General features: G+C 45.5%; 1 protein-coding gene across 1 annotated transcript in view; it reads left to right on the forward strand.

Annotated features, from left to right (window-relative positions):
- Positions 1-13,623, forward strand: part of FAM178B (family with sequence similarity 178 member B) — a 235,287-nt gene that overhangs the window by 54,896 nt on the left and 166,768 nt on the right. Inside the window, exon 7 of the mRNA XM_060251835.1 lies at positions 2,855-2,987. Coding sequence (XP_060107818.1) covers positions 2,855-2,987 — 133 coding nt within the window. The remainder of the gene's footprint in view (positions 1-2,854; positions 2,988-13,623) is intronic.

Consider the following 13,623-nt stretch of genomic DNA (forward strand, 5'->3'; position numbering starts at 1 on the left):
GTAACCCTATATGCGACAGGGACCCTTTCTATAATTGGCCATCCATGGACAAACACCCAGCGTGTCTAGGGATGTCAGCTTCCAGGGACCTGGAGATCCCCCAGAATTATAGCTCTTCTCCAGGCTACAGAGATGAGTTCCCCTGGAGCAAATGGCTGCTTTAGAGGGTGGACTCCATGGCATTGTAGCTCACTGAGGTCCCTGTCCTCCCCAGGCTCCATTCCCAAATCTCCAGGAGTTTCCCAAACTGGCTGTGTCAACCCTACCTTTCTATTCCATTGCCATTGGCTGGGGGAGACCTGGCAACTGTGAGCCCATCTGCACTTAACAGGAGCACGTGCACATAATTTTGTTCAAGATGGTGTCATCCTAGTATAGTTACTGGGGGCAGCCAGCACAAAATGCCCACACCTGATGAGAGTCTCCATCTCTGGAAGATGCTGATCTGTGGCAAAGAAAGCTAACCTGACTTTGGGGTATTGACGTGAAAGCCTTATCTGCCTTACAAAATCAAATCAGTTGCATATCATTTTACATGTCAAGAAATCTTGAGAATTGAACTTCACAGAGAATGGTCTCCAGTAGAGATACCCTAGATCCATCCCCATATAAAACTACAGTTCTCAGTATACTCTGGTAGAAGGAACTGTTAAACCCATTCAGATCTGCAGTGCAGATATACCTGCTTGGGTGCAAAAAGAGAAAAGAAAAGAAAAAAGTAAAAGCTGGTTCCAGTACTGTGCCTCTTAGGATCTGTGTTGTGGCTACTTTCAGGACATTGTAGGGATACTACAATCCCTGTTGCTGTTGCCCTTTGTCCCATAAGAGTGTCCCTTTTGGATAACAGTTGCGTTCTTCCATCCATCCACTTAGCAGGCCCACAGCTGGGAGGGCAGTGTCTCATACATCCGGCTCAGTTGCTGGTTTATCTCTGCTTTCTGGCTCTTACCAGCCCTCCCACTCAAGCCATGATACACAAGGGCTCTTTTGTGTGTGTATTCAGGTCTGCCCCACATCCTCTCTATTCTTACTGGATGCCTGGCGGCTTGTCGTTACAGCTACCTCACGCCCTGCTGTCCCAGACAGTGCACTGTTCCACTCCCCCCTCCTCCTTTCCAATTGCTCAGGACATGGCCCCCACCAGGCGTCAGGTAATTGTGAGGTGAGGAGGGAAAAGTGCAGGAGGAAATTTGCCACACTGCTCACAAATACTGGAGTTTCCCTCCTCCCTTCAATGTGGTAATTAGGGGAGCTGTTAAGCTTTTTAAAAGAACCAGCTGCAACAAAGAAAGCAGTGGTTTGGCTGCTGGTGAAGATATGTTTCCCTCAGACGATTACGTGCTAAGAGGGCTTGAGTCACCCTTCCCCCCCTCCCTTTATCTACTCACAACCAGAAGGAGAGGGGACCAGAACTCCAGGCTGAGGTAACTGGAAGGGTAGAGCATGTTGACCAGCAGGTGACATGTAAGGTCACTGGTTTGGGGGGTGGGGAGAAGCAGGCCAGGTTCTGAGGAGGGCTTTTCACAGCCCTTAAATATCAACCTTTCTCTCTTGCTTCTTTGTCCACCGTATGTTCTGGTTTGTTTTGTAGCAAAGATAGCAAATATGGACTGCAAATAGGTCTGTAATCACTTCAGGTTTTGTTACCTGAAACATGGGCACTAGAAACCCATACACTGCAGTGTGCAACCCAGCAAAGCGATGCACTACAAAGGGTTAACCTGTATGGAAAATACTGAAATACATTGCCTGAAATGGTGATTTTTTAAATTATGGCTGCTGCTGTTAGGTTTTAGTTATAAATACATAAATAACATCTCTTTTTCAAGTAGAGTACCATCAGAGTTTCTGTGATGCAAAGATTTAACAGATGACGTGTCGGAGAAGGGCACTCTCCATCGTGATGCCCACGTATTTCCTTTGTGTTGCTTGAGTATGCAAGCCTAATCTAGGGGAGAAACATTGTTGAGGCAGGGTTATGTTGATAAAGCATTTACAGTCTTAGTGTTAATCAGGGGTGGTCTGCAAAAGGGCATTTTAGCAGTCCACCTCCACACCAGTGAAGGGGCTGTGAAGCCAAGGGAGGCCCAGTGCCTGGCCAGCTCCCAGTCAGCCAAGGAGGGCTTCTAGTGTCCTGGCCCCACTGATGGCCTCCTGATGGCACCTAGGGGTTTTTTTGCTACTGTGTGACTCAGAGTGTTGGACTGGATGGGCCATTGGCCTGATCCAAGATGGCGTCTCTTATGTTCGTATGGAAGAACTGCCACCCTCAAGTGATGCCATGTGGGCTGTCTCTGAGTTAAAAAAAACCCAGGGGGAAAGGCTGGGGGAGTCAAGGGTTTTATCCTGGCAGTAGCTTGCTTCCCATCTGGCTTGTTCCATTCACTGTGAAAGACATGGGCCATGAATTTCCTGCAGCTCTGGGGCAGTTTTACAAGAACAACCACAGCTCTTTGGAGAAAGATGCTTGGCATGCAAAAAATCCCCAGCTCAATACCATCAGGTCTACCAAAAATGATTGCCTTGTAGAAGGGCTTGAAAAGAGCCTCGGCCTGTTGCCTTTAGATTCTGAGTCGCTGCCAATTGGAGTAGTCATTACTTCTCTGGACTTGATTCATGGCAGTGTTATAGGTTCCCCTCCCCCCGTGTATTGAAACAGTCACTGGGGATGTGATTTGCTGTGACAATCAACCCATTTTCACATGTGTGCCCTGCTACTCACAGACCTCTTCTGGCATGGAGGTGTTAAGTACATTCTGCCAGTCCTGACCCCTTAAAAACTCATATTCTGAAAGTATTTGACCAGTGCATTCCTGTCGGCTAGTGATCCTGAGCCCTTTCCTTTTGTTGGCAGATGAAGTCAAGACAGACCTTTGGTTTTCATCACTGAAGGACATCACTCAAGCTTTCTACCATTTGGGAGCCTGTGCATTTGCCTTGTACCCTGATGGGCTTGTTCAGCTGGAATTCAATCCTAAAGACTTGGAGTGAGTTTGGTTTTATCCTTGTATGAACTTGAACTCCTTTCTTTCTGTCTGCCCAAGAATCTGTTACAAAACACATAAATTTATGTTTTCATATGAAAAGGCCATGACCACCTGGTCCTTTCAACTTACAGGATACACAGGGCTGGAGTTCTGTTTGCAGAGACTGACTTTTTAATGGTAGGACTTGGTGAGGTTCCAGAAAACAGTTATCAACTTGGTGCTGAATGTAGTTAAGCCTCTGCTGCTGAGCAAGTCTGAGCCTGACTAAGACAAAGGTCAGAGACTGTCTGTACACCCTTGTAAAATCCTTAGAGAAATGGCTTAAGGGAGGCATTCACTTATAAGAAAAGAAATAAATAGTTAGGTGGGGAAGTAGGACTGAATTTATATCTCATGTTGGCAGCACAATTCCATATTGTTTTGCTGTTCCAGATCCAAACAGAGTTGGATTGGGAGGGGCTGTGGCTCAGTGATAGAACCTCAGAAGGTCCCATGTTCAGTCCCCAGCACTCTGAATAACAGGATCAGGTAGCAGTTAATGTGAACAACCTCTGGCTGAGACCCTGCAATGCCACTGGCAGAGTAGGCAGCATTAAGTATGATAGACCTGTTGTGTCACTCAGTATAAGGCAGTTTTATGTGTTTTCAGAGGTGGTGAGCCCTGACCAGCTTGTAGGTAGGAACTTGTTCAGGAATCAGTATGTTTCTGCTTTCTGAGACTGAAAGACAGGGCTTAAACCATTTTCTAGGATATGGACCTCCACTTGGTCCCAGTTTATCTCATGACATCTCCGTCTCTTCTGACCTCAATTCTTTCATGTGAGGTTATACAGAATGGGCTGAGGTCTGTGTGCCCATGGTCTATATCACTACTTTGCATGGAGTAACATGTCCTTTACTGATCTGGTGTTGCTGTGGTTGCCACAACAGAAGTGTTCCGACACTCAGAAAATCACAGTGGACAGGAGTGTTTTAGCAGGGAATGTTGTAAGTATCCTTGCTGCCTCCTCATCAGGGGCAACCAACATCTATCTCAGCTCATTCCTCTCCAGCCTACCAAGAAGACAAGTCAGGGGAGTAGATGTACCGAGTTCATTAGTCCAGTGGCTTCCAGGTCCTCTCACAGAATTGTTAGGAGGACAAAATAGATGAGAATTGTCCTGACCTGGATAGGCCAGGCTAGCATGATCTCAACAGATCTTGGAAGCTAAGCAGAGTCAACTCTGGCAAGTACTTGAATGGGAGTCCTCCTTGGGAGGACAGGGGCAGGCTTTATTCAGTCACCTCTCTCAATATCCTCCATGCTCCCAGTTGGGGTCAGTCACCAGAGTTCCCCATGACTTCTTGGCACATGCACACACAAACATATGCACATTAAAAAAAAGAGTTGAGAACTATCTGTACCTCCCTGAGCTCCTTGAAGGAAGGGCCAAATCAAAGAAATACACGGTTGGTTGGTTGGTTGGTTATGGAGAGACCGGTAGATAGAGTTGGGTGGATGCAAATAGATAGAACTATCACAACAGAAGAGACAAGAACTCAGAATGGCAAAATTCCTTCTAAACTGAAAGGGTCAATGTTCTGGTGAGAAATCTTCACCATTCTAACTCAATTAGAGAAATGCCCACCAAACTGCTCTGTTTTAAAGGAAGGACATCTCAGCATTTGCAGATACCTGGGGAGAGGTCACAACAGACAAATGGGCTTGTTAAGAACAAGAGAGATTTATTTTCTGGAATGGGCATCAAACTCAAAGGTGACTTCATACCTTTTTAACATTATTTTTCTAACAATCTGAGAAAAATGCCACAGGGTTTTCAAGGGTAACTCAATACCTTCCAAAGGTATGTTCCATTTAGCCTGTCCTGGATGGAGAGTAATCTTCAGGAGTGTCCACTGTGGGGTTCCCACCCCCACTAGCCCCAAAGAAGTCAAAGAACAGTAATTCACTTTTTTTCTTTCAGGCATTTTTGCATATACTTTTGCATATTGTTTTCTGGGAGATGTTCTAGCTGTGCAACGAGGAATGCTGCAGCCACCCCGTTTTTGGCCCCAGGGAACTGCACAAATTGGTTCTGACTTTCTGCACTGTCTCCCCTGTTGCAGGCACATTGTACAAATGATATAAGAGTATATTTACCACTATAAAATTAAGCCAATTTCAAATCTGTTTAATGACAATGGCTCCCAGCCAAAAGATACTGGGAATTGTAGCACAGTTAGTCGTGACACAGTGGCTAATAGAAGGAGCTGTGACTCAGGAAGCTACTGTGGATCCACAGCACTCATCCTTTTTTCGGACAGACATACTAATTTCCAAAGTGAATTAGGCCCAAGAGCTACTTCCTGTTTCTAGGATAAGCTGATTACATACAGTGCTGGTTTTAGCTGATTTATGATGACCCTGTGAGGTTTTCAGGGAAGGAGACATTCTGCGGCAGTTTGCCATTGCCTGCCACTGCGTCATGACCCTGCTATTTCTTGGTGGTCTCCTTTGCAAATACTAACCAGGGCCGATTTTGCTCAGCTTCTGACAAGATCAGGCTAGCCTGGGCTATCCAGGTCAGGGCTGCTGATTGGTTGGTTCTTGTAAAAATCACAAACCACTCCTGCATCCAAATCAGTACTTCAAATTAACAGATCAGAAGTTTCTTTAAGAACTTTAAATAAATTTTTGGGAGGGCAAGCAATGCCAGGTATTTTAGGAGAGAAAAAAGATAATAAACCCTAGGAAAGCCTGTACAAAGCATGAGGGGGAGGGATAAAAAATCCATGCTGAAGTCCAAGTATGGTAAATGTGTTATTAGAAGAATGAGGGTGGGGAGAAACAGGAGTGTACATCACAACAGGAAAATCTGTACCTCCACCTATTATATTTTTATCCTGCCCTTTCTCCAGGGTGCTTATGGTCCCTTCCCCTCTTTTATCCTCACAAAAACCTTGTGAAGTTGGGTGGAAGCGACTGGTCCAAAGTCATCCAATAAAGTTCACATATGAGTGAGACTTTGTATCCAGGCCTTTTGAGCCTTAGCCAAACTCTGACCATTACACTATGTTTACATGAACTGGGTGTATTTGTGTTCAGATCTTCACAGCTCCTACTAACTTCACTGTACCTTTCACAGGAGAGCTTCCTGCACCCTTCTTCTGCCTCTTTTGTTTTTCATCATCTAAAGTGAGGCAGCTGTTGAGTATGGGTGTGTATGTATGTGGACGATACATGTTTTACAACTGACCAGTGCTGCTATGTGAGCTTGAAAAATGAAGGCTAGGGAAACTTCCTTCAGCTACAATTGCATTATATGAATAGCTGTGCCAAGGCACAATTTGTCTTGGAAGGGTGTAGAACAGTGGTGTTGAACTCATTTGTTATGTGCGATGGATCTGACATAAATGGGACTTTGTGGGGCCAGGGGGCGCATGTAGGGTTGCCAAGTCCTCCGTGGCCTCTGGTGGGGGACTTTTTTTCACGTGTGCTATGTGTGCACAGCACAATGACATTACTCACAAGTGATGTCATTGTGCCGGCTACGTTGCATGCCAGCCACTCTAGGTGCTTCCAGGAAAACTCTATGGTTTTTCCGGACACTCTAGCAAATTGCTGGAGTGTCTGGGAAAACATAGAGTTTTCCTGGAAGCGCCTAGAGCAGTTGGCACATAATGTCACCGGCATGATGACGTCCCTTGCAAGTGACATCATCGCGCCAGTGATGTTGGGAGCAGGTCCCCCTGCAGGCCCACTGTGGGCCAGCGGGTATGGGACCTCCAAAGCGGGAGTACCCCCGCCCTGCCTGGGAGCTTGGCAGCCCTATGTTCATGTCATATAATGCAATGCCAGATAGCTGAGATATAAACTTCATAAAGGATACAAACACAATTAACAATATTATTTTTTAACTTAAAATATAAATATGCTTAAAACTCTTACAATATTTTGTTTAAAATGGAATGGTCGGGGGAATAGTGGGATTTGGCAATGCAGTTTTTAAAATAAAACATCAAGAAAAAGCACAAGGATCACAGCAGAAACTAAATGTATAAACTAAAAATATGAAATGCTCTGAGCCAAGGAAAGCATGAAATGGCTGGGCATTGCAAACTCCACCCCCCCCCCTTGGTTCTACTCAGATTGGCAGTGGCTCTTCACTGTAATATTTCCCTTTGGCTATAGGTTCCCAGGTTAGAGTACTCACTAAGCACAAGTTCTCAGGTCCATTCAACAGAGACAAGCTAGCTCAAAGCATCAACCCTTTATTTGCAAGGGTACAACTCCAGCAAGCAACAGCTTCAGCTGGCCATACAAACACTGGAAAGTGAAACAGACTCCACTCCATTGAAATACATTGCAGACAAAGTTGCAAGGAAAACACAGAATGGATTTTCCATTAAGGTCTCTGGACCCAGATAGACTACTCTCAGAGTGCAGAGTAGTCAGTGGGCACAGAGACCTTAATGGAAAATCTGTTCTGCATTTTCAGTGCAGTTTTGCAAGCCCAGAAGAGCTTCCTGACAAAGTCAGCAAAGACAAGGCAGAAGGAGCTGAGAACTTCTGCAACCTTGGAGCTTCAGAGGGTGAGGACAGGAGGGGGTGGAGGGGGAGAAAAGAGCAATGGGCCTGATTAAAGCCTTGGGCAAGCTGGGTGTGGCCAGTGGGCCATATGTTTGACATCCCTATTGTAGATTCTCTGAAACAGAGACTGTAGAAACGTTTCCCTGGGATTGTTTATTTTATGCTGAAATTTTCAATGTAAAACAAAATTATTGATTTTGATCTGTCATGCCACCAGGTCTTTGATTCCATGGCCAGAATATATGGCTTTGGACCAGGAGGTCTATGCTGGCAGCCCTGGATTTCTGTATACTTAGATAATGATTCAGTGCTAGTTTTTTTTTTTAAATCATGAACACAAAATGGAAAAATCCAAATGTAAATTCAGTGCGTTAATCATGAGCAGAATAAATTACGCAAATCACACACATTATGCAAAAAAATTATTTGATTAGTTGATTGCGAAACACTTAGACCAAACAGAAGTGGTAACAGTTTATGTGAGACGTTACATTAGCCATTCAAGGGTAGGTACTCTGTGGCCTAATTACAGAATCTAGAGCAGCAGCAGAAAGGAAGAGAAGATGCAATACTGACAATTAGCAAGTGGGGTGGGGGGGAGAGAGGGAACTGGGGCACATCAGGAGCTGTGAAGAAATGGCCCACCTTTAGGGCTGCCAGGCCCCGTGGCCACCAGCAGGGAATGGGGTGGGGGAGGGTTATCAGATCCAGGTTGGGGAAATTCCTAGAGATTTCTTTCTTTCTTTATTATTTATTTATAATTTCAGTTTATAAACCAACCTTCTCTGAGTTCACAAAGTCCACAGGGCCATTAACAACAGAAATTCTATACAATTTTATACCTAAAGAATTTTAAATGGATAATTTTTAAATAGCTAGAAACATTTTCATATGGCACGAAAATCAATTTACAAATTGTGTTATTGCCTTGCACATAGATGGACAAAAAAAGCAGGATAGGGGAGGAGAAAGGAAGGGAGTGCCAGATAGGATGGTACCCATTGCTGTCCTCGACCAAAAGCGTGACAGAACATCTCTGCCTTGCAAGCCCTGCGGAACTACACCAGCTCCGGCAGGGCAAGGATGTTATTTGACAGAGAGTTCCACCAGGTGGGTGGGAGCCAGAGTTGAAAAGGCCACGGCTTTGGTTGAGGACACCTGGATGTCTTTTGGGTTAGGGATCACCAGTAGGTTTTTCTCAGCATTTGCAGATGGAGCCTGTGGAAGACAGGGACCTCAGTGGAGTACAATGTCACAGAGTCTACCCTCCAAAGTATCCATTTTCTCCAGGGAAATTGATTGCTGTAATCTGGAGATAAACTGTAATTCCAGGGGATCCCCATGTCCCACCTGGAGGTTGGCTGGGCCACTAAATGCCTTCCCTCATGGCCCCAATTCACATCTTTACAGTGCGTTTTTGGCATATTCAAAGAAAGTATTGTGTTGGGTGGGGGGGGAGGGGAGGGGTCACAAAGCCATTGCTGACTTGTGACTCCCAAGTGATGTCATTGCGCTGAACCTTATTTTTATTATATTTATTTCTTTACTTTCTTCCATGACCTTTGTACAAAGTACACCCAAGAGATCACCCATCCAGGTACTGACCAAGCTTGAGCCTCTTTTGTGAGGTTGGTGCATCATGTATCTTCAGAACATATCTTGGTCCTTTCCTTTACCCCCTTCCAGTTCACTGGCTGCTGCTTGCAGGGCAGGTGGTGTGGAAATGCCAAATACAATGATGTCATGTCAAGTGTTATTTAACTAAACTTTACTTTGGAGGTTCAGCAGGTGATGGTAGCCACGCATCAGGCAGCCCAGTCCTGAAAGCAGTTTTGAGGCTCTCGCCTGTCCTGCTTATTTGTGAACACAGGCATGTTGTTAATGTGGAACAGAAAGCAGCAGGGGCCAGCTCAATACCCTTTCAAGCCTGAGGCACAAAAATCCAAATGATACCAGCTACAGTCACCGTAATCAGTTTAGAGGACAGTTGGTCAAGAATTTTGCCTAAGCAAGTCCCACTGAAATGAGCAGGACTAGTTCAAGGGCACACCAGTGGGGCTTGTGCAGGAACACTGCCCTCTGGATCATGTCCCCTACGTCAGATCTGCCTCCCTTGCTTTAAATAGAGGCTCAAAACTGCTTCCTGATGTGGCTGCTTCCCCTAGCATCATAATGAGGCTGGCTGCTTCTGGAAAGCAATGAAATGTACACATTGCTACTTTGTGTAGAATTTATGTTTAAACTGCAGACCTGGAAAATGCAAAACCCTTAGATTGTCCTCAGAGCCCAGGCACCAGCCTCTGCTTCTGTGCAGATTAGGACCAGAAAAGAGGGTGTTTTGCAGTACAGGCATGAAGCAAGGAAGGAAACTGTTGTCCCGGGATTTTATTTTGAATTTGGGGGGAGGGAAAGAATGTATTAGTACAATTTTATTGGGGATGGAGATTATACTGTTGCTGCATTTATAAGGTTTACATTCATGCTAAGTAAAGCTCTAGTGTTTCTGTTTAATTGTTTTTTTTTAAATTTATGGCTCAATTAGTTTATATTATTATAAATACGATTAATTGTTTGTTTGTTGTAAGCTGCACTAAGTTCTTTTGAAGTAGAAGGTGGGGTACAAATTTTACATGCAAATAAACAATACATACACACATCCTTTGCTCCACAACTCTTCCGCAGCCCAGGTTACAGGACTGCTTGCTTGGGGGGGGAAAGGCATCTGAGAACAGGAATTGTTGAAGAAGAAAAGCAGTGGCAGAACAAGGGGTCAGCACAGCTGGGCCATTTCCAGGGCCCTTGGTCCAGCAGAGGGTCCACCCCCAGACAAAGATGCTGCTCCCTTTTCCCAGTGGGAGAAGTGCCCAACAGTGGTGGAGGAAGCAGATTGCAGGGGGCTCCTGCACTCTGCCATCTTGTCCACATACTCTTCCCACCAGGAAAGGAATTAACACCTCAGGTTCTAACTATATATTACCCCTGGAATAGGTGACCCCTGGCACATGTACCATTTTGCTGGGCACACAGGGCCAGATGTCCAGCCAAGCACCCAAGGCAGTGGTAGCATTGCCAGGGCCAGTGGTGCAAGGCAAGGCAACAGGCATGGCTTATGCCTGTAGTTGCCTCTCAGATCTGTGCTGTCAGCTAACCAAGGTGAATTCCTGGCTGAGATCCTACTAGTGCTGCTGGGGTCTGGCTTTCTCTTCGTATTTCTGGCCAAGTACAGACCTTATCTCTTTCTGTTGTTTTACAGCATACTGACATCTTCACAGGCAGATGTTGCAATTTTTGGTGGGGAGGTACTCTGGACAAAAAGGTTGCCTACCCCTTCATTATATTCTTTGTAGGTCTATACCAGGCACTGTTGAACCAGATTTGCTCTAAGTTCCAGGAGCACAAGGGTCAGGATCATGATGTGGGAAAAGAGGTTCATAAGCCTTTGTTCCCTGTGCCATTTTCCCAACCTGAAAGAACTCCCAGAGCTGCTACTTGCTCCATTAGGAAAACTTACATGTAGCCCATCAGTATGTATAAGTTTCCCTAACAGTAGAAGCCTGAGATCAGGGGGGAAGGTGCAGGGCAGAAGGCCTTTTCCCCTGTGCACCATGGTTTCAGTTCAAATGGGACCCTTTATCCATAAGAATTGAGTTTCAGTGCGGAACTCACAGTTCAGATTGGATTTGACAGGACTCGTGTCAACAGTGTTACATCTAGTATATTACCAAATAAAATTGTTTAATTACAACAGTGTTACATCTAGTTAGGCCCTCAGAGACCCTTGCAAAATCACAGAAGCCTCCCTGGGGTCATCTCCCATTTCTTCTTATTTATTTACTTCATTTATACTCCCCATTTCTCAACAGGAACTCAAAGCAGCTTACATCATTCTCCTTTTATCCTCACAACAATCCTGTGAGGTAGGGCAGTCTGAGAAAATGTGAGGGATCACCCTGCAAGCTTCCATGGCAGAGAGGGGGAACTGAAGCTGGTTCTCCTAGATCCTGATCCAATGCACTCTAGTCCCTAGACCACACTGGCTGCCAAGTGAATTGAGATTTTCTATGTGTAGCAGCAGGTATAGCCATTGTGTGATTGCCTCACCAGGCACCCAACTTGTTATTCTACCTATGCTTACTGCAGCATTGGAGAGGTGCCAGAAACAAGCTGTGCCAATGGCACAGCAAAGGTGAGCTGAGTTGTGAGCCTGGCGCACACGGGACACAACTGCCCTGTATAGCTTTGATTGATTGGTTTGTTTTGATTGTATGAACTGGCTCTATTTAAAGAGTTTCCACAGGCTTCATCCTCTCCTTGTTTTACCTTTTGTTGGGAGCAATGAGGGCTAGAAACATGCTGTTTTAGAAGTAAAAATTAAAGCTTTACTGTTTTTCAGTCTAACGGATATGTTGGATTCTGTAATCTGTGGTGCAGTCACTGAACAGAACTAGATGTTCAATACAGGCCTGGGCCTGAGAACTCAGGCTTCTGTGGGACATCTAGAAAGTGGTGAGAGGGTGCAATTTGGAGAGATGAAGAGGCAGCCAAGGAAGACGTGGTTACCAGTTTCAGTGACTACTTGTTCCCTCCTCCTGTCCCCTAGCCAATCCAAACACATACTTGAAATGTCCCAGGTGGGGGAAAGGGACCAGGGAAGTGGAATGCAAGGGTGAAGAACCCCTAGCTTTACCCCCTTCCACATTCCATCACTTTTAAAATACGTTTGGGGAGGGACTGTGGTATCCAGATCTGCATCTTCTTCCAAAGGTCTAGCTGTTTATCCCCAGTCAAGCTGTGAATTGTTGTCCCTAGCAGTACTAAGGAGCTATGAGTCAGAACTGAGGAGACACTGAAAGGGCTGCATGTTTGGAGAACCCAGAATGGCAATAAGGAGGTGGCTGAGGGCCAGGACTGAAGAAGCATCAGCAGGGCTTTGGAGAGAGGGGAATCTTTCCCGGCATCTGCCATCACCTGGCTCCAGCTGGCACCTCTCAATCCTTCACTTTTACAAGCCACAGTTCCCGAACATCGTTTGAACCGGAGCAGGGTATAAACCCTGATGACCAGCCACAACCCACAGGGAGAGGATCACGGTGTAAATCCTCTTCTTTTAACTCACTTCTTCCAGTTTCCCAAGTCTGGCAGGGGGAAGAAAACAAAAGCAGTTATCCAGTGAAATAATTCCCCCGCCCCTCTGCACCCCACCACATCAGAGCTCTAATTAAACAGGCTGGAAAAGCAAAGCAGCAAGTAAATTACAGGAGGCTGGAAGGGGAAGATAACCAGGTTCATAAAGCCAGACACAAAGGCAGGGCGGGGAGGGTGAGCAGAGGGCACAAATGTGCTGGAAAACCACAGCTGCGAGGGGATGTTGTGAAGCGGATCAGATGTTTCTGGGCTTGTCACACGGAACTGCATTAAGAGGAAAGTTTGCCATCCAGTTCTCAGTCTGAGCTGTGGCCAGCGTCCTTTCTTTGACATAATGTGATTGGAAGCTCAAATGTCAGCAAGCTTGGTCTCCTTTATGTAAGAGTGGAAGTAAACAGTCATTCAAAGAACGCTTGGGAGAGGCTTCAGCTACTCCATAGTGTGCACCAGTGGGTTAACCAATGTCCTTCTGGTGTTGTTTCCACACTGAGCACATTGCAGCAGATTCTGGGCTGCCTTCTAAGGTGTACGCTGAGCTCATATTTTGCTGTCACTGCTTTCTGTCATTGAGCACACCCACATGATACCTACTAACTGCACATTGCCAGGGAAGATATATACTGCCAAGAAAGCTTGACTGCCATCATCAGTCTTTCCAAAGAAGGAACCTCTGATGCATTTCTAAGGGAACTCTTAGGATTCGCTGGAACACAGTTCAAAATCCACTAGTGTTCATACACTTCTTTTATCCTGTGTTGCTTCTGGTCAAACAGGTTTGGTAGGGTTTTTTGAAATAATATTTTTTTAAAAAACCTTGCAAAACCACTTTACCAGAGGCAATAGTGGGTTGATTCCGCTTTCAAACTTCTTTCAGCTCTCTAATACCCTCTTCCATCATCTGTCCCCCTATCTTTTGAGTTT

The sequence above is a fragment of the Heteronotia binoei genome, chromosome 12 (assembly GCF_032191835.1).
Source record: "Heteronotia binoei isolate CCM8104 ecotype False Entrance Well chromosome 12, APGP_CSIRO_Hbin_v1, whole genome shotgun sequence".
NCBI lineage: Eukaryota > Metazoa > Chordata > Lepidosauria > Squamata > Gekkonidae > Heteronotia > Heteronotia binoei.